Source organism: Pecten maximus, chromosome 6 (genome assembly GCF_902652985.1).
Source record: "Pecten maximus chromosome 6, xPecMax1.1, whole genome shotgun sequence".
NCBI classification, from domain to species: domain Eukaryota; kingdom Metazoa; phylum Mollusca; class Bivalvia; order Pectinida; family Pectinidae; genus Pecten; species Pecten maximus.
In genome coordinates this window covers 28,580,075-28,600,719 of record NC_047020.1, presented here as the reverse complement: position 1 = coordinate 28,600,719, position 20,645 = coordinate 28,580,075, and the positions used below count along the sequence as shown (strand labels likewise).

General features: G+C 35.5%; 1 protein-coding gene across 3 annotated transcripts; it reads right to left on the bottom strand.

Moving 5' to 3' along the window:
* Window positions 1–3,380: 3,380 nt before the first annotated feature.
* Window positions 3,381–20,574, bottom strand: LOC117329456 (MBT domain-containing protein 1-like). Of its 3 annotated transcripts, XR_004533203.1 has the most exons (23): window positions 20,413–20,574; window positions 19,640–19,655; window positions 19,248–19,369; window positions 18,550–18,730; window positions 18,172–18,317; window positions 17,123–17,219; window positions 16,696–16,775; window positions 16,048–16,165; window positions 15,229–15,363; window positions 14,905–14,993; window positions 14,440–14,583; window positions 13,522–13,618; window positions 12,850–12,929; window positions 11,873–11,974; window positions 11,582–11,729; window positions 11,211–11,290; window positions 10,795–10,859; window positions 10,047–10,216; window positions 9,542–9,661; window positions 8,810–8,980; window positions 8,041–8,438; window positions 5,249–5,703; window positions 3,381–5,201 (listed from the first exon to the last, which is right to left on the bottom strand). XR_004533203.1 is itself a non-coding variant. In XM_033887407.1 (22 exons), exons 1-22 carry the CDS (start codon window positions 20,413–20,415, stop codon window positions 5,566–5,568), a joined length of 2,700 nt encoding a protein of 899 aa, XP_033743298.1. In that variant the 5' UTR covers window positions 20,416–20,574; the 3' UTR covers window positions 3,381–5,565. The 3 variants fall into 3 exon arrangements, 2 of the variants coding, with proteins under 2 accessions (XP_033743298.1, XP_033743299.1); XM_033887407.1 differs by having other exon boundaries at window positions 3,381–5,703; XM_033887408.1 differs by having other exon boundaries at window positions 3,381–5,703; window positions 9,554–9,661.
* Between the last annotated feature and the right edge of the window lie 71 nt (window positions 20,575–20,645).

Genomic DNA, 20,645 nt, shown 5'->3' with positions numbered 1-20,645 from the left:
GAAAGTACTGAAGGGATCTTTCTCAAATTTCATATGTAGGTTCCTCTTGTTGCCTAGTTATGCATATTGCATTTTGAGACCAATCGGAAAACAACATGGCCGACAGGTAGCCATCTTGGATATTGACAATTGAAGTTTGTTATCGCTATTTCTCAGAAAGTACTGAAGGGATCTTTCTCAAATTTCATATGTAGGTTCCCCTTGGTGCCTAGTTATGCATATTGCATTTTGAAACTAATCAGAAAACAACATGGCCGACAGGCAGCCATCTTGGATTTTGACAATTGAAGTTTGTTATCGCTATTTCTCAGAAAGCACTCAAGGGATCTTCCTCAAATTTCATATGTAGGTTCCCCTCAGTGCCTAGTTTTGCATATTGGGACCAATCCAAAAACATGGTCGACAGACAGCCATTATCGCTAAATCTTAAATTTTATATATAGTTTCCCCTTGTTTGAAAAGTACTAGCTATAGAGGGCTGTTTCTGTATTTACACAGATTAGGATTAGTAAGACTTAGAAGAAGGGAAAAGTAGAGAAAAGATCAATCTGACATGGAACCTATGAAGATCATACAATGGTGGGCGCCAAGATCCCTCTGGGATCTCTTGTCATATTTAAGTTCCCCTTGGTCCTTAGTAATGCAAATTGCATTTTGGGACTGATCGGAAATCAACATGGCAGACAGGTGGCCATCTTGGATTTTAACAATAGAAGTTTATTATGGCTATTTCTCTGAAAGTCCTAAATGGATCCTTCCCATATTTCATATGCAAGTGTCCCATTGTCACTAGTTGTGCATATTGCATTTTGGGACCAATTGGAAATCAACATGGCCGACAGGCAGCTATCTTGGAATTTGACAATTGCAGGTTGCTCCTGCTAAATTGTGTTATATAAAGTTATTAAATATTTGAAAGAAGAGAAAATATCAATCTTTCATATGGATCATTCAATGGTGCCAAGATCCCTCTGGAATCTCGTTAGTTCTGTTAGACTGATCTCTTACTAATCTGACAACATGAACAAGTGAAACCTACATGTGAAGTTTGAAGTTGAAGTTTTTACAAGAAATAAAGATAACAAACTTCAGTTCTCAAAATTGAAGATGGCCAATTGTTGGCCATTTTCTTTTCAAGATGAAAAATTAAACTTCAACTGGCACAACTAGGTACATGGGGGAACCTACACGTGAAGTTTGAGAAATATCCCTCCAGTACTTTTCAACAAATAACGATAACAATCTTCAATCCTCAAAATCCTACATGGCCGCCTGATCAAAAATCTAAATTGAATTTGCACAACAAGGGTCCAGAGGCAACCTACACATAAGTTTGAGAAACATTCCTCCAGTACTTTTCAAGGAATAACGATATCAAACTTTACTTCTCAAAATACAAGATGGCTGACAGTCGGCCATTTTCTTTTTCTGATTAAAATGAAAATTTATATGGCACAACTAGGGACCAAGGGGAACCTATAGTTTGAGGAATATCTCTCCAAGTACTTTTCAAGAAAAAGCATTAACAAGGATTGTTCACTGACGGACGAAGGCAATTTAAATAGTCCATCTGGTGATGATGGGCCAAAAAGTTGCCAGACTCTTAGCAGAAGGCACCCTGAGAAGGATAAAATTGTGTTATCCCATTAAGCAAGATAATATTTTTGATTTTGATTTTGTTCAGAAAACAAAATATCTGACAGGTGCCATCTTGTATTTTGAGAATTGATGGTTTTGATCGCTATTTCTTGAAAAGAACTGGAGGGATGTTACTAGAACTTCACATGTAGGTTCCAATTGTTCTGTTATCAGATTATTGAGAGGGAAAATACTGTCATTGGACCAATAAAAATTATTCAATGGTGGTTGCCAAGACCTATAGTCATAATTCATTATGAAACAATGAAAGGTGTCCAAAACACTGGGACTGCGAGACAATTTATTGATAAATGTAACCAACAGTTCTATGGCTATAGAAACTTGGTAAATAATGACTGATGGCTGTGTATAAATATAGGGTCTGTTTAGAGTTTCGTGTCAAATGTCATGTTGAGGTTGGGGGGTGTCCTGTGGTGATGGAATATTGGTTGCATTTCCAGAACTGTTATGAATTTACTTTTGGTGTAGTTAACCAATTACACAAATGGTCTAGTTCAGACTTCCTACCAAATCACTTGAGTCCCTGTTGCTATGGTTGTTTTCTGGAATGTCAAGATCGGGGGCCCATGCAAATATTGCATCACATGAAACGCATGACAGCATTTAGAATCATTACATGTATTTGTGTTTAGTCATTAAGTTCCTGTGAAAGGAATCAACATAATTAGTAAGAAGTTAACCTTTAAGTTTCATCAAAATCCGATCATTCCTTCAAAAGATAGCGTGTTGAAAGCAATTAGCAAATGAGATCACAGCAGTCTCATTAATATGCATGGAATACGACAATAATCAAACTTGAGCGAGGAGTTTAGGTAATAGATCTACCAAGCAACTTTCTTTAAAATCTGATCATTGATCATTCCTTCAAAAGATATCTTGCAGAAAGCGAATCCGGACGAACGGAACCCATTTGTATATCCCCCATCCAACAAATAAAGTCTGGAAATCAGGGCAAGCCCTTTAGGATTTAAACTTTGTTACCATGTTTACAAAAATCCATTTACATTTGTTGCAGTCATATTACTGCACAGAGATGAGGTGCGACAGATGGACAGACAAATCTAAATTATCACATTACAGTGAATGTGGCGAATAATAACTTTGGCAAATATAGTTGAATCAAATTGCCATCCAGGGAAACACAATTATACATCATGGTCATGAAGCCTACAAAATTTCAAGATCGATTCAGACTAAACATCAAATGAAGGGCAGTAACTTTTGCAAAAATGATATGTAACCACTCAATGTATTAGAATTTATAAAGGATATTTCCACGCGACACCTCTGGTGAATTGTGTACATTGCGGATTCCAGAAACCATGATGGTCATGTCGCTTGGAACACATATTAACCAAGTGTTACCAACAAAGTATGATATATCTTTTCCCATAATGATGGGGGAACATGTATACGAGTTAACACAAGGCTGTATGTCCATTGGTTTGGCAGATGCATCATATGGTGTCATTATGGGAAAGAGCTGAGGGCTATTCCATCAAAATATCTACTCCACCCATGGACTCCAGTTTTTGTTTAGGGGTACCACATATAAAATTTCTTTGGATAATTATATATGTAAAAGAAATAGGAAACCCAACCATGGACAGAAGTGATTAATTCTGGAGTCCTGTACATGTTTTAATGGAATAGCTCTAAGTCGTCCATTTACAAATTCAATTAAAAAGTAGTTTTAACAGAGTAAATAACACAACACCATGATCTTTCCAATATTTTCATTCAATATAAATTGCATCTAACAAGGAACTAGGACGAGATTTGACTTGTGAACAAATGACTGTAGTAATTCTACAAATTCCTTATAAAAATGTTTCAGTTTTTTAGCCATCATCTATAAAACCACTGTTAATGATGATGATGACCTTGGTAAGCACTAATTGACAAACATGATTGATTAACAAAGTGATTATGTGGGTGGATTAATTAACAGATGATAATATCACACCGGTCTAACCTGTAGGATGACTACAGTATTATAATGTTCACAAATAGTAATAATGAAACATGTATAAACTTTTAGCACTGGCCTTCAGGCAACAACACTGTACAACATTTTATGCGTGAAAATGTATATCAACTATTGCAATTATAACATTTAAATTCTTCCCATTTGCAGTAGGTCATATCCTGTCTATATCAACAAAGTGGCCACAATCTAGACAGTAACATCAAAATACATAAAATAAACATTTTGTTAAAATTGTCTATAAGTTACATTCTTCTTTTAATATGGAAAAGTGTAATCACATTCAAGTATTAATCCTATTAACTCAGTTATTTATGTAAATAGAAAGAGAAAATACTGTTTAATAGTAGAGTTACTGCTTAAAAAATGTCATTCTGAACTGTGCAGTAGATCTAAAGAAACAAAACAAAACAAATGTACAAACGAGTCCTATCATAAGGACATACTTTACTGTCCTTACCCATCAGCCCACAAGAAAATGTGACGGCCAACATTTCATTTAATTGAAAAATTCATCCATTTTGTAAATAATCATACATGAACATTTGTTTCAGTAATTGATACTGGACAGTAATATGTATGAAATTATAGAATATTCTTAATGCTTTCATGTGTAATCTATTCAGATTGACAGGGAATTTATATTCTTATATTCCTGTATACAGAAAGATTTTGTCCGTTCATTAGGTTTTTTGCTCTTGTGGGCCAGGGTCATTTTGAGGCAGAATCTTATAGTAGTTGGTGACTACCTCTCAGAACAACTTACAGGAGGCCCATTGCATGCCATCCAGTGCAATTTGGGTAAAGTGTTTTGCCCAAGGACACAACCATGACAGCACAGATCGATTTGTTTCTCAACTTCAAGAGAAACACAAACTGACACAGGTAGGAAGCGCCGAACCACATACCTAGGCCTCCGATCTTCATCCAGAGGTTACTTGTCGTGCGACACTCTAAATGACTAAGCTGTTGTGGCCCACTGTCTACAGAAGGAAGAAATTGCACTCTTATTTATACACATGTATACAACTATAAAATCTTGAAAACAAAGACTATAGGCAATGGCAGATATACAACAGAAAAGCAGACAAATGAGGAAATTTGCCTGTTTTTAAGTGTTTATATTGGTTTGATTCAGATGTCCATATTTGATTTGTATTAGTATCCATATTTCATTACTTGTACAGGTGTTGTAGAGTGTCCACACTTCAGGTTTTGAGGTGTCAATACAGTTCAGTTGTAGGGTGTACATAATTCAGGTTTTGAGGTGTCCCATACAATTCTGTTGTAGATTGTCCACACTTCAGATTTTGCTGTGTCCAATACAAATCTGTTACAGGTTTTCCATACTTCGGGTATTGAGGTGTTCCGTTATAAGATGTCCATACTCGGTTTTGAAGTGTCCTATACAATTCTGTTACAGGTTTTCCATACTTCGGGTATTGAGGTGTTCCGTTATAAGATGTCCATACTCGGTTTTGAAGTGTCCTATACAATTCTGTTACAGGTTTTCCATACTTCGGGTATTGAGGTGTTCCGTTATAAGATGTCCATACTCGATTTTGAAGTGTCCTATACAATTCTGATGTAGGTTTTCCATACTTCGGGTATTGAGGTGTTCCGTTATAAAATGTCCATACTCGGTTTTGAAGTGTCCTATACAATTCTGTTGTACAGTGTCCATACTTCAGGTTTTGAGGTGTTAATACTTCAGGTTTTGATGTGATAGTTTTGTTTTCCAAATTTACACGTTTGATGTAGGTGTCCATATGATCTTGTACATGTTTGGTGTAAGTGTCCAAACTTGTACAGGTGTGTTGTATGTGTCCATACCTGTACAGGTCTCGTGAAAGTGTCAATATTTTCCAACAGTGTAGCAAGAAAAAGAACCTTGACAAATTGACCAAAAAATAATTATGCTATGAAGAAGTGATTCTTGATGAATTTTTTAAGTTTTGAATTAGGTCATATATTTTGAGTGAAGCACCAACTTTCATTCCTGTTAAACTAACAATCTGCTCTCGAGTCAACTCCAAAAGTTTCTTTCCATCAATGTTCTGAAATAGAAAGATAGACTTTTTAAGCATATATGTATTACTACAATCATTTATTTTTTATTCCAAATCATAATGTGCTTGCCAAAAACGTATGATAGAACAAGTACCGTGGGCAGAACAAGATATATGCCTGTTTAATGCAATAAACAGAGTAGTTATAAATTTGTATATACTATCTTGCATTGAAATAAGATTTGTATCAACTGATGAGAAGTTATAGGTAGCATGCTTTTACTGTCATCTTTACTTTCACTACAAAGTCAATGTTCAACTTTCTAACAAAGGAATACCAGTAATAAGGAGTTTTTATTTATTAAAAGTAGTCTTCAACTCATAAAACACAATTTGATATCATGATGATGAAGCCTACCAAGTTTTTAAGAAATCATTAAAATCATAGGGCCAAATTAAAGGCCCTGAGAAACGTCAGGGTCTGAGGTCATGAAATAAAAAATTTAAAATTGAATTTATAGTTAGACAGCTACATTTGTATTAGATGAAATGTCTTAATCTGGTTATTCCTATTATATATATATATTAAAGAAAACATGTATGATTACATCTATATTTACATCGAGTCCATCACTAAAATACTTAACATATTTATCTGCTGAAAAGTTTCCAATAGCTGAGTATAGTTCTTTCTCTGACCTAATTATTTAATGTTTGTGGAAGATTATTGGTATACATGTACTTCTGAATCAGTAAAGCTGCTTGTAAACTTGAAATTTTTTTACTGAAGGACAGTTTATTAACAGTTACATGTACTGTACAACCAGAGATATAATCCAAGATGTACACACCCTAAGTTTTTTTATCTATACCATAAGTTTTTTTATCTATACCATAAGATGTTAATTAGGCCTAGCAAACACCTATTTTATTACCCCTAGTAACATCGAAAATGCATATTTCACCTCCGATATAAAACTACGATCGCGCTGTCGGTCACGCTGTCCGACGAGACATATATAGGCCTACAGTTTTGACAAACAAAATGCTAGTACTGTGGTACATCAGTCACGGATCATAATCGTTAGATTCTTTTCAAATAAACAAATAATAATCTAATTTAACAAAATCCTCATGAAAAACGACATTGTAGTTTGTTACAACTTGCCATCAATTCCTGTTGACATTTCTTGCGTATTCTAGCGACATACAAATAAATATGAAACTACGAACGGTCGCTGGTTTAATTACATTAGACATAACCGCCATTTTGGCTGATGATCACGTGATTAGTTACGTGACAGCTGAAGTTATCCCTGTTTCGCTGCAGAACTATTTATAGATTTGTAAACATTTGACTACGTAAACACGGTTGGTTTTAGGCTTATATAAAATGTTCCTGCATTTTTTTACTTTCGTTTTCAAGGCAGAACTACGTAATCCTACGCCAACAAAATTGCATATACTGATGAGGAAAATGTTTATATTTATAGTCTAAAATAGTTCAGAACACCAAAAATTCATATTTCATTTTAAGTAATTGCAGTAAACACGGGAACCATCGGTTAAATCGTGTCAATAATTGCTGTGTTAAAATAGGAACTATATGTGGCTGCGGATGAATATCATTTGTATTACAGAAAAGAGAAGTTGTTAGCCGGAAACAAATGTGTGATTAACAACATTTACCCACGACTATAACGGCAGGTGCCAAAGGCGTCCTGACGTTAAAAATGCAGGATCTCTGGAGAACAACGTTTGCAAAATTGGTCCAATCAAAATGCCTCTCGGGGAGACACAAATATACTATGATCATAATGCCTGCCAAGTTTCAAAGAGATCGTAAAATAAATGTATAGGAGGAGATCTGCAGACAAAATCAAATACGAAATTAACCAAGGGCAATAACTTTTGCAAAATAGTTGAAACACTACTACATATCATGATTAAAATGCATATAAACTTTTTTTTCCTTTCAAGAGATTGGTAAAAACATGAAGGAGGAAATATCTGGACAAACAAAAGTTTTCAATGGATGATGCCATACCATAATACTCCTGTCAAATCTGACAGATGCATAAAGAACACCCCCACTTATACAGCAAGCATATACCTAGAGATGAAGTATGTTAGCACCTCATATAGACACTTAAGTGAGCCCTACTTTGTTTCCTAGTTGATATAAACCTTGACTAATCTATGGGTCATTAATGCTCCCATAAGCCATCTCTACAAGCCATTTTCCTCAGTGTTCTAGTACATACGATATATAGTCCTGTAAGTTTTATTATCATGTTACTTAGTGTTTAGGCCCTTCTTCTCGTACTAGTCAGGACCTTCCAGTCTACACACATACTGCCTACTGTATACACTATCGTTCCTTACCAGTTTAGTGAAACTGTCACACTGTGCAGCACAATCCTGATCTCTCAGGAAGTGGTTCACATCCCCAACAGTCCATAAAGAGGGTGATGCTGGTTTCTGTCTTTCTGATGGCATGATCTCTGATGACCCAGTTTTGCCAGGGTCAAAGTTGATGACATGAGTGAGTGGGCTCGAGTTGATGACCTTGGCTAGGTCTGATGATGAACCCCGGAGTGGTGACTTAGACAAGAGGAGATTGGAGAGAGCAGTCTTGGTGAAGGCTAGACCAGTGGTAGGAGGAGCTGGTGAAGTGTCCATGGGCTCGACCTTGATGTTTTCTATGGCAGTTCCCCCTGGAGCATGTGGGCTTAATGTGGGCGGACCATCTACTGTCCCACTATCTTCCATCTCCTGCTTAACTGTAAACCAACATAAAGATATATCAATGATGCTGTCATTTATCGGGAAATATTCACCAAGTTAGTCTTCTTTGCTTTTTAGCTCACAACTCATATGATAACCTTTGACCTGAACTGTCTATGCTGACTTTAAGAAGACCTGTTAATACTCATCTTTGACATAAGGTATTCTAACCTGACTGAATGGCTATAGTCACTGCTTACAAGAAGAACTGTTTGCATGATCTATTTATGAAGGTCAGGTCAAAATCTGCTTGGGTTGTTCTAATCTTTGACTTAACCTGTTAATTTTGGATTTTGACCTGACTTTCGACTGAATTGTTATAGTGACCTGTTTACATTGGCCATTGACCTGGCCTGTTTAAACTGACCTTTAACAGAGCCCGTACGTCCCTCATCCAAGGGTGGCAGTGTATTGGTGTCGGAGTGTGCGGACCGCGTGCGGCTGCCGAAGGACAGGAATCCTGAAGCACGGTCGTTGTTCTGTAGATCTCTGTGAAGATCCAGCATGGTGCTACCTGGGATCAACTTTGGTTTCCTCTCTGTAGTATATGGCAGGTATTTAAGTTAATAACGTTAAACATGGGGTATTTACTTGTCCAATGATATCAATTAAGCAATAATGAGTTGAGCCTTTAGCGACAGTGTAACAAACATCTCCATGCCAACAAAGGTTGTTTTTGCATTATTTTCAGGCCCACTGACTATCACATCCAAGTCATTTTGGGCCAATCCAACATAACTATATGAAACACAAGACCCATAATCTCCCACATGAGAAGTAATATAGTTGTGTTTTGTTGTTGTCGCAATGTGAAACTCATGTAATGAACAATATCATATGGTAACTTGGATTTCCTACAAAATGTTATGGATTGACAGTGATAGATGAACATCTCTCAGTTACTATAACAATTCAGGCAAAGCCTATCAATCTCCAATCTCACAGGACTTGTATGATCCTTCCGAAAAAAAGATCTAATTCTTAAACACTGAAGCCACCCCCTTCCCCTCTGTATCTTCAAAGTGGATATTTATAGAACAATAGCGCATGCAATTAAATTCAAGTAGAATATAAAAAGAGTGAGTAAAGTGACACTAACTTGTAGACTTACTTTTGCGCGGCCCCTTGTAGATCTGTGTCTTGCCTTTGCGCTTTTTAGAGTGACTGTCTGATGACTTGTTTGACTTAGGTACTGGAGGGATGGGTGCAGGAGGTTCAACTACAATACACGAAACAAAGGAATATTGACTATTGTCTGACGTAACAATTTTAGTACCTAGTTCAATTTTAAAAACATTTCTAGTAATAGTTACTCTGCATAGAAATGAGCAGCACAATACTCAGCATTTTTCTAGCAACTAGTGTCTACCAGTTACATTGTACAGGAGCGGAGTTTCAACAAAACCAGGTTTGAAGAAGTGTAGTGTCAAAGATTTTAAAAATCAATCATCAAACGAGAAGCTAATCTCATCACAAATATGTTAAATCTCTATCTAAACAAAACTGTAATTTTAAGTATTTAGCACATTACAATATTATCTGTAAGTTCATGTTTGATTTGTACCTGTTAAAACATTCAATGGATTTTTCTGTATTTTACCAACCTTTGACCCTTGGCCCTTCCAGGCCATAGTTCATAACCTCACACCAGCCTGCAGGGTAGAGATCCGGAGACTCACTGTCTACCCATTGATCATATTCATTCTCCCAACCATCAAAATGGATCCGTAAAAGTCGGCCCACTACCTTACTGACAGTTGCCACACAGATTAGTCTACAATACAAACATAGAACATATGATATCACTTCTCACATTACATATGATCACATGTTAATTCTTATCCCTATGTTATCAAGTATGCAAATCACAATGCATCACTGTCATTGTCACCAAATCATAGTATAAATCACAGACTTCAGGTCTTAGGAAATATGCATACAGGGCTTTTTTTCCTCATTCAGGGAAGAACATTCGCAAACTGGGAAGTAATTTTTCAAAAGTGAACTGCAAATTTGAGGAATTTGACTTCCATACATATGAGAAATAGCTTAAACTGGCATACATATGAGAAATAACTTAAACTGGGAGTGGGGTCCATTATCGGCCTCGAAGAAGCCTTCTTCATTATAACTGAAAATTCTCCTAATGCAAATATGCTTGCAATGCTTGACATCAAGCTACAAATTTTCAAATCGTTTGTAAGCTGGTACGTGACTCTGATCAAGATTGTTGCTATTTGACATCTATGAATAAATATAAATCATTCCGATAGTCTACCTAATGAGAAAATGAGTGTACCATCCCCCGAGCTGTGAGAGATTTTTTTCTTTTTTTTTTTTGAATGTACAAACCTAGGTTCCATAAGATCAACTGCCTCTACTTTATGACCAGGTTTGAAACCATGTTTTGGTATTTCCTACAATACAAAATGCCATGATATATATATGACAAATACATATTTCAATTTAATACTTCTCCCAAACTCCTGCATTAAATCCTTATTTTAAAATATGACGTTATTCTCTACATAACAGAGAAAACATCTATAACTTCTGATGACTTAAATGCTTTTTTTCACCTCACTTTTAAATGTTTGTGAAAAAAGTTTAAATGAGAACGTCATTTTAAAACAAAATTTCAGCGTAAGAAAACAGCTCTTATATAATCTTTTAACATTTTATGAATCAATATTTGAAGCAAAATATCATATGACAAGTATGAATTGAAAAAGAAACCTCTCCACTAAATGAAATTGTAGATTTCATACCTTATCAAACAGTTTAACAGGAGCAGCAGTTGACTTTGATTGCTTTAAATACTCAAACCACTTAAACTGGCCTTTGTACCCTACAAAAAACAACAAAGGTAATAAACATACTTTTCATACAAATTCCACAAGTCATAAAGCCTCAAAAATAACAAGCCACTGTTACAGAGAGTGCCAGGCTTTTTATATAGCTTGTTTCCCAATCGTTTTGGTCATATAATCTTTATAATGAAGTCACATACACTTTACAAGTCATTACTAAACCTAAAGGTAACAATGAGTCCAGAAGTCAAACAATATTAACAAGTTATATCTGTATAACAAGACATGCCCATTTTAAACTAAACTGAAACCACAAGATCAGCAGTTACCTCGTGGCGGTGTGAGGTCTAGACCATTGATCTCACAGAAGCCCACAGGGAAGATGCAGGGTGAAGATGTATGATAACAGAACCAGTCAGAGCCGTTTTGGGCCATGGAGCCATCAATACCAATCATCAGATAGTTGTTCTTCAGTACCTACAAATAAGTAAATACAGGTAAGTCCACAGGAACACAGGTAAACTCTTCCTTACGAACAATGATATACAACCGAGCTTTCACACTTTGATCAGAGATATTGGAGAGTGCTCTCACAATTCCATCAATTACAAGAGACCTACCTTCATGACAGTAGCTACACAGATAGCAGACAGGTTGAGTGGATCAATGGCCTCTAATTTCATTCCAACCTGGAACTTAAGATCTCCTTGGGGCTCCTTTGCCTGACAATAGAAGACATTGTATCATTAGAACAGCTTTGTATGGCTACAGATAAAAACAAGTCACTTTATCCATAAATAAAAAGTGCAATCTCTCCTCAACTTTGATCTATGCAGATATCTTTTTATCTCCTTTTTTATCTTTCCCCACAAACCATTGTTCTCAGGTCGTAAATTTTTATGTTTAGATTTCAAATTCAATAATTTGATATTGATGAAAATGTTAAAAAAAAACAAACAACAAACTAAACAAACTATCAAATTAATTCATAAAGAAGACAGGTAATTTTGACTTGTTGAATGTTTTTCTCTACAGAGACAATTGTGCATGCAATGACATTTATTAACAACATCATAAAATTATTTACATTTAATTTTCTTTTCATTATATCATTATGCAGACAGTCCCAGCACATGACACAGTTTCAGTAAAAGACACTCCATCATCTGTCAGACTTATACAAAGTTTGGTAATTATCAATAGTTATTATTGGTGAAACAGGCTTTTCCCCAAAAGTGTCAAAATGACCAGAGTAGAAAATCTGTATCTACAAGGGTACGAGACTCAATTTTAGCATTTCACTTTCTGCCATCTTACAAGATATCCACATGTATGGACAGACACTTGCAGTAGTCCCCCTGCATAGTACTGACAGAGGATCAATTATCAACACTTGTAGATATTCAGTGGTGACACCAACAGTAAAAGTGCCAATCACTGTACCTTAATCAACAAGTGGGATATTATTTCATGTCAAAGTAGACTGCCTAAATGACCAGTATCCGATCTCGGACCAAGCTAATATGTATGCAGAATAGTTTGTATCTCACTACAAAAAATATGCTGTTGAATTACAGCTAATACATGAAAGTCTGACCTTGTGGAACATATCGGGTACAGCATCGTTCGGGTGATAGTTCTCAGTGATGATCTTGTTGAGACATTGATTCTTGTATTCTGTATAACAAATACACATCACAGTTATACAGTACACATCATGAAGATAGCAGATCATAGAAATAATCATACTAGTGTATAGATGCAGATATATCAGGTGTACTGCCATTATAAAATCAGCTTTATTTATTTTTTCTTTCATATCAAATCTCATTTTGTGTTAAACTGTTCCTTTCACATATCATGAAGAAAATATACAAGGCGGTATATCAATTTAGCAAATTTAACTATGGCATCTTAAATGTTATTTTCTTGGATACGATTCATATCTTATTTTTAACATTTTTCCAAGACATTGTGAAAATCAATTTAACTTCATTATATGGTTAGTGAAAATATGATAACATGTAACTTTGTAAAATTTTGTCATTACTGATAATAAATAATGAAGAAAACAGCTTTTACATATAAAGGAAGAAAACCTCTGGGTACATCTTTCTCTCATCCCTTTTAAAACAGGGGCAATAAGCCTCTGGGATAAAAAAAACATTAGCTCAAGGTGAGCTATAATCCACTGTTCCAGATTATGATTTGAAGAGTAAAGATATCTAATCTACCAATCTGGCATTGATATCTGGTATAAAATACTTACCCTGGCTGGCATGGAGTTTGTGGCCAGACCTTTGAGACCAGGTGATGGGGTGTACTAAGGGCGATCTCATGTGACACCAGAAGTCATCATTTTCCTCCTGTAAGACAAATAGTTACAACTGTTACACCACTAACTCTATATGCAAGTTGTGTTTTAGTACAGTGTCAGGCAATACAGTTACAGTTACCATACGTTTAAGTCTATACATTCTGTTGGATCTGAAATCAAAGGTAAATGTTGTAAAGGTTGAAAACAGATATTTACATACCAGGTACATTCCAAAGAGACTGACAGGGAAATATTTTACACACTGAAAAAAAACTCACTTATTTCCTGCATTACTTAATTAAAATTGATAGAACATCATGGTTTTTTTTTTTGGTGTTGTTTTTGTTTTTTGTTTTTTAAAGCCATTTTCGGGTAAAAGAAAGATATCAGTCTAAAGATACAATTACACCATGAGTTACTACACCAGTAAGTAATAGAGTTACAAATTATATCGTTTGTTTACTTTGACAGAGTAAATATGAACAGATTGAAATTAGTTTTAAAATACTTCCTGTATTCCTAACAGGCTCCTGACAGGGAAATATTTTAGACAGGAAACATAAATATATTTCCTACATTTCAAACTACAAAATAATGTGTATGTATCAGAACAGTGAAATAAATGTCAACTCAAGAGCATTCATTCAACATGTGGCCTATAGAGACTAACAAATCCCTCTAGAGACATTGTAATCATAACTGCAAACAAACCTCAAATATACAAACATAAATTCCAGGTACTGATTTTTTCCTGTAAAACATCAACAAAGGGAAACTTCAAAATTTTTCATCAAAATATCTATCAGCCAAAAAAACCCCCCAAAAAACAAAAAAGTACTAACACTTCAGCACATTTTTGTAATTTACTACCTTGGAATCCACATATTGCAGTCGCAAACGGCCTCCGATAACTTCATCCACAGTGGCAACCCTCATGGCTGACACACACATCTTATCCACAACTTCCACATGCACACCTTTCTTGAATCGATGATTGCCAATGCTCTCCACTACCTATAAACAAGTTCACAAGATCATTGTCTATGCCGATTATACAGCACTACACTGAAATTAAAAGTGATAAGTAATTTAAATCATATCACATCTAATAAAATACCAATACATCATTTTCATAATTTTTAATAAATTTGGAAGTAACACATCCATGGGACAATTTTGGGGTAAGATCTTTAAAGACTGTTGTTGCTGTTAAAAAAATCAATTTATTTTCCTCAAAAAGCTCCATGTCTCCTAAAACATTATTGCCTCAGAATTAAACCTGTAGATATAATCATAATGATGTTATCTGATTACGGGAAATAATACAAAGTTTACCTTATTGTAGAAGTTACTGGGCAGTGTGCGGGAGCCAGTCAGTCTCTTCACCAGATATTCCTTCCAGTCTAGATATTTGTGTTGTATTGCTGCAAGATGTAGCATATAACTTCAATAAGACATATGTATCAACATCCTTTCTAACACACTGACTCAGTTTCCTATTATATCATATTCTTATCACATTCAAACATTTCATTTTAAGCTGTTTTATCTGTCAGAACCAAATCCATCTTGCAATTTACAAAAGTAAAAAATATTGATATTAGTGATATAACATTAAAGGAGATGACATTTTATTCTTAATCTTATTAAGATACTAACATTTTGGTGGTACCAATGGCTTGCCTATGGTAGCACACCATCCCACAGGATGAACATCTTGTGTGCACAGATTCATCCAGAAATCATAGCTTGTGTCATTGCCAAATCCCTCAAACCTCATCAGTGACTTGTAACCTAGAAAGAAAGGGTTAAAAATCAGTAATAAATCATTCAATGAGTGATATCACAAATACTGTACATGTGGTAATTTATGCTAAATACGGTTGTGAAAATTCCCCTTGTGATATTTGGTGAATCTAATCTATGTGGTATTTACAGAACAGATACAAAAGAAAATTTTGCTGAAATTACAACCCCCCCCCCCCCCCCCCCCCCCCCCAACATAGTTTGCCTATCAAAAGTGTGAATCTGCATGAAACAATCATGTTTACACTACAAACAAATGATTGTTTGGTTTATTTTGTTTAACGTCAGATTAACAACTAAGGTCATTTAAGGGCGGCCTCCCGTGCGTGCGACATGCATGCGTGTGGCGAGTGCCTGTGTGTGTTTTGGGAGGCTGCGGTATGTTCGTGTCAAGTCTCCTTGTGATAGGCCGGAACTTTTGCCGATTTATAGTGCTACCTCACTGAAGCATACTGCCGAAGACACCCAGCAGCACACCCCACCCGGTCACATTATACTGACAACGGGCGAACCAGTCGTCCCACTCCTATTATGCTGAGCGTAAGCAGGAGCAGAAACTACTATTTTTAAAGACTCTGGTATGTCTCGGCCAGGGGACAGAACCCAAAACAAACGAGCTTTGACTACACCAGTTATTTTGAGATTATAAAGCTGGTGTGTACATTAGTATACCTGCTATTTTTATAACAGTCGCTATCCAGTAGGCATGGTCAGGGAGGTCACATTCATGGTTTTGAATTTCTACTTTCATCCCAACTGTGATGTTGAGCCAGTTGTCAGACATCGGGCACTGCAATCAAGAAAAACGATGACTCATATACATACAATGTTCATCCTCCATTAAAAAAAAACCTCCAAAACAATCTACAAGATCAGACCAGGTTTCTTAGATTTGTTAATCTGCAATATGTCCAGTGAGAAAGTGGTATAGCAAGAATTACATGTAATTATATGTCTCGCAAGTCCTGATTTGTAAGTATAGTAAGTTTTAAGCACACTTAAAAAAATTCACTAAGATTTATATTTTTGTCCAAACGCAAACAAACCTCTACGATATTTCTGCTCAGCAAGTCTCCTTTCAATTATTGATTCATTTAATCTTCAACACAAATTGCAATTCTTTCCTTTGTGAAAACACAAAACAAAGTGCCTTAAATATCATGCTGAAATATATATTTCGACTCTAAACAAAAAAATACTGACAGCTATTATCCACCATTAATCATGACAGTCACACAATGGCGAGACCAAATTCCAAGGCATTAGAATTACTTAAGAATTTCATTAAACTCCAATAGGTGGGATATCCCTTTGTCTTACGTGTTTGAAACAGCTGACAGAAGCTGCATCTGATGATGTGGAAGACAGGTATGGACCCCAGTCAAACCCTCGCACTCCACCTGTAAAACATATACGACAGATCATAGCTTATCACAAGTTGTACTGGCTACACTGTGTAATCTGAGAAAAAGGAATGCTATCAACATTTTAATTTAACATTTGTCATACCAGGATGACTGGTCTGTATAGATGATTTCAGTCTGTTTGCTATAATAAGTTTGTTACACACAAGTTATCAGAAAAGTAGTAAAATGTGATAAAAGCATGTTTTAACACAGAAATTTATTCTTTTCATTGAAAAATTGTGTACTTGAAATACTTGATAATCTAAACAAACTGGAAATTAACTGTGACTGGACAATAAAGTAGTCAACATTGCTAAACTTTAAATCCAATAATCACATACCTAGACGACTGGTAATAGTTTTTGGCCAAGACATTTGTTTGACAGGTTGTGTAGCTTGCTTGCCAGGGGAATTCAGCTTTTTTCCTGCAATTTTTTTCTGCAACAAGGAAATATTCGGTGAAAGATCAAATTGGGGCCAAAGTGAGTCTTAACAATGGACAATCATATCCTAAGTGGTCAAGTATGACCTTTCACCTTTAACATTGAATGATGACCACCAAAATCTATTAAGGTGTAGACCTTCATGGCATGATGTGACAAGCCATCATGGACTGACATGCCCAGATAAAGTGATCACTATAAACAGAGGAATCTGCTTCTTTTCATATTTTTTTTCCCAGTTGAAAATATGCAAATAACAGGGTATGATAATAGACATGATGTGCATCATCCAGTAGACATGGAAATATGCACTAGATGCATGTATCAATCATTTGCAAGCCAAAAACAAATTAAAAGAATAATTTTGCAAGAATGAAAGTGTTTTTATTATATGAACATCTCGACCTTGGGCCAGTATCAATGTTTCTTAAATTAAGGAAATTCCTTAACTGAAAAGTTTCCATAGGGAAGCATTACAGAATCTAAGGAAGGTTCCTTAATTTTTACCTTTAAATTCTGTAATGCTTTCCTGCAGAAAATTTTAAGTAAAAGGATGTTAACGAAACCAAGGGGAAAGAGTTCAATGTTTCTTTGTTAGTTTTTGTCAGGTCTTTCTACAGCTTTAGTATTTATTGAGTTATTGCAGACAACAGCCAATACGGAAATGAATCGGGATGAGATTTGAAAAACAATATTATTCATCATATTTGTGTTGATACCTTAGGTGACAGAAATATCAATAGTCATATTACCCATAATACTGGATTGTTCCTGATTTTCAAGTTGCCATTTGGTAAAACTAACTGAAATTACTTAAGATTTTATTCGCTCAGACCAGATGCTGGAGAAGATGAACTAGTTATACATGAATGAATAGTGAAATGAGATTTATAGGTGTTCTGATAAGTGATAACAGTCAGTCACCTCACCTGTAAACGAGAGTTTACCTGTGGTGCTGTTGATTCCTTGGAGTTAGGTTTGCCTTCTCTCTGGGCTGTGGCAAAGCTCCTTGAACATGAGAGACTACAGAAACGCTTGGACTTGGAGTAGAATGCATGCTTGATCCCAACAGATCCACATCTTTCGCAAGTTGCTATGAATTATGATATATTCATCAGTTATTATGTTGAAATTATTTTCTGTAAATACATATATATCTTATGCTACCAATGAATATTTGCAATTAGAACAATACTAAATTATACCGTGAACAATTTTATGATACCTTAGTGTTTTAAAACCATTTGCTTCTGAAGAGTGTGAACAGTACCATTCATAAGTTAACAGCATGTATATAGTCAGAATTAGTTTGGTTATAATCATACCCATTCCGTCTTTGCCATTGATGAACCGAAAAGGTGTTGACTGCCCCGAGGACTGGAAATTGTAACTGCCATAGCCAGGTTTTTCATTTTCCCCATCATCATCAGAGGAGCTTCCGGACATTTCATTGTAGCTGTCATAACCATCATACAGTCCGAGATTACTCATGTAGTCATCCTCCCCCTACAAAAACAGATGTAGTGAAAGCATAACATACCGCACCATACAGATGTCAGCAGCAAAGCTTCATTGTGTACCAAAGAATGTTTTGCACCAAACAAACGGTAAAATACTATGTTCAGAACATAAAGTTCAATATCCAAGCATTGGTCACTGAGATAGGCATGTTCCTTTTATTTTTTTCTGTTAAATGCAAGACCGAGCTATATGAACACACAGGCTGTTTTTTTCTGCCATTCTCTCAAAGGCAGATCTGAACTATTTACCCAAATGGTATTCAGGACATCCAGTATACCTTTGAGAGTATGTTTTTGACTTTCAAAAATCATATTTGACAATTAGAATTGAAGGAACATGTCTATTTGACATAATGTTTTTTACCCATCAGATTTCTCAGAAAAAGTGATTTGACTCCTAATATTGCTAAAATCGAGGGTAAACTGGATGCCATGGTATTGTCATAAACACCAATGTTGCTGTTAAAATTAATAAAAACCTAACTATACTACAGCATACTTACTCCCATGTTGCTGCTGTCATAGACAGAATCAGAACGAGCATCTGCCAGACTATGGTTGGAGTCTTCTTCCTTGTGAAATGTTTCACCATCTGCTTGTCCAGGTACACTCCATCCTCCCCAGTCTGACAAAGTTACAGTTTCTTCTTAGTAAGTTACATCTTAGTTAATAACATGTATTCTACATTTGCCAAATTTTACATCATTTACTGAAAATGGTTTAAACAAAGTTTTGATATTATTGAATTCATTCTAAGAAATAACTCAGCCTGCACTTGTAATATAAGTCAAACTAAAACAATTTTAAAACTGGCATTTCTTTAAATTCAAAAACTCAGGAAGTCTCTTGAATTATTAAACTGTTTTTTATTCCATCAAACCTGTTGGACTCTTACCAGTATCAGTCTGTTCCTGAAAACAGAAAATAAATCAGTTTAATTTAAAGAAATGCAACAGACATTTAATATAAAAAGACCACGAGTATGGTGTACTTTTGGAGTAAAATATTCAGACTATTACATGGTCAAAGACAATTGAATTCCTTAAAAAGTTTTCACAAAAATCTCACTTTCTCAATTTCTGAATTTGGATTCAATTTGATAATATTGTTATTTGACACTAATTGACAAGTCATAGCAGTTCTGTATATTGTAGATAATGAAGTAGAGTAACCAAAATGAGGCTATGAATATTGTGTGGCCATATTGTACTTTACCAGGGCCGAATAGTTTTATAGTAACAAAACTAATTAAGATGCACAATATGCTACAAAAAAGGGTTAAAGTCCTCGTCAATTTCCGTTGATCTTAATTTCCAGGGCCGCATACACCGTACAATTGGATGATGTTGTATAGATATTCCAAATATAGGTCAGTATGATGGAGTCTACATGTAAAGTAGGTTATGTTTATGTCGGAGACGCGTGACCAACTATATGCATGCACTTTTGTTTGTTTACCCCAGGACTTTTTCAAACTTTCGTGAAAGAACAGAAATGTCGTTCCATAAAAGCTAATGTTTGAATATGTTTTATATACTTCAATATTCAGTTAGCATAACACAACCTGTCAAATATAAACACAGGTTTCATGTGCCACGACCTACCCAGCCATCAACCAAAACATTCGCCTGCAAGCTCGCATGCTGCATGTCAGACGCAGATACTTACCATTTTGGTCTATAGGACAAACATTCAATGTTATCTTTATAAGACCACGACGAAATATCCAGTAGGAGGCACTGAAATAACGTATAACTTGCCACTTTCCTAGAACTGTGGCAGAAAAAGTTGCGCTGGTGCCTAGATTTTCAGGGACAACAAAGGTGCACTTGACTCCGCATGCGCAAATCATTGATACGCTTATCTTACAGAACATTTGATTGGCCAATATTTGCCAATAA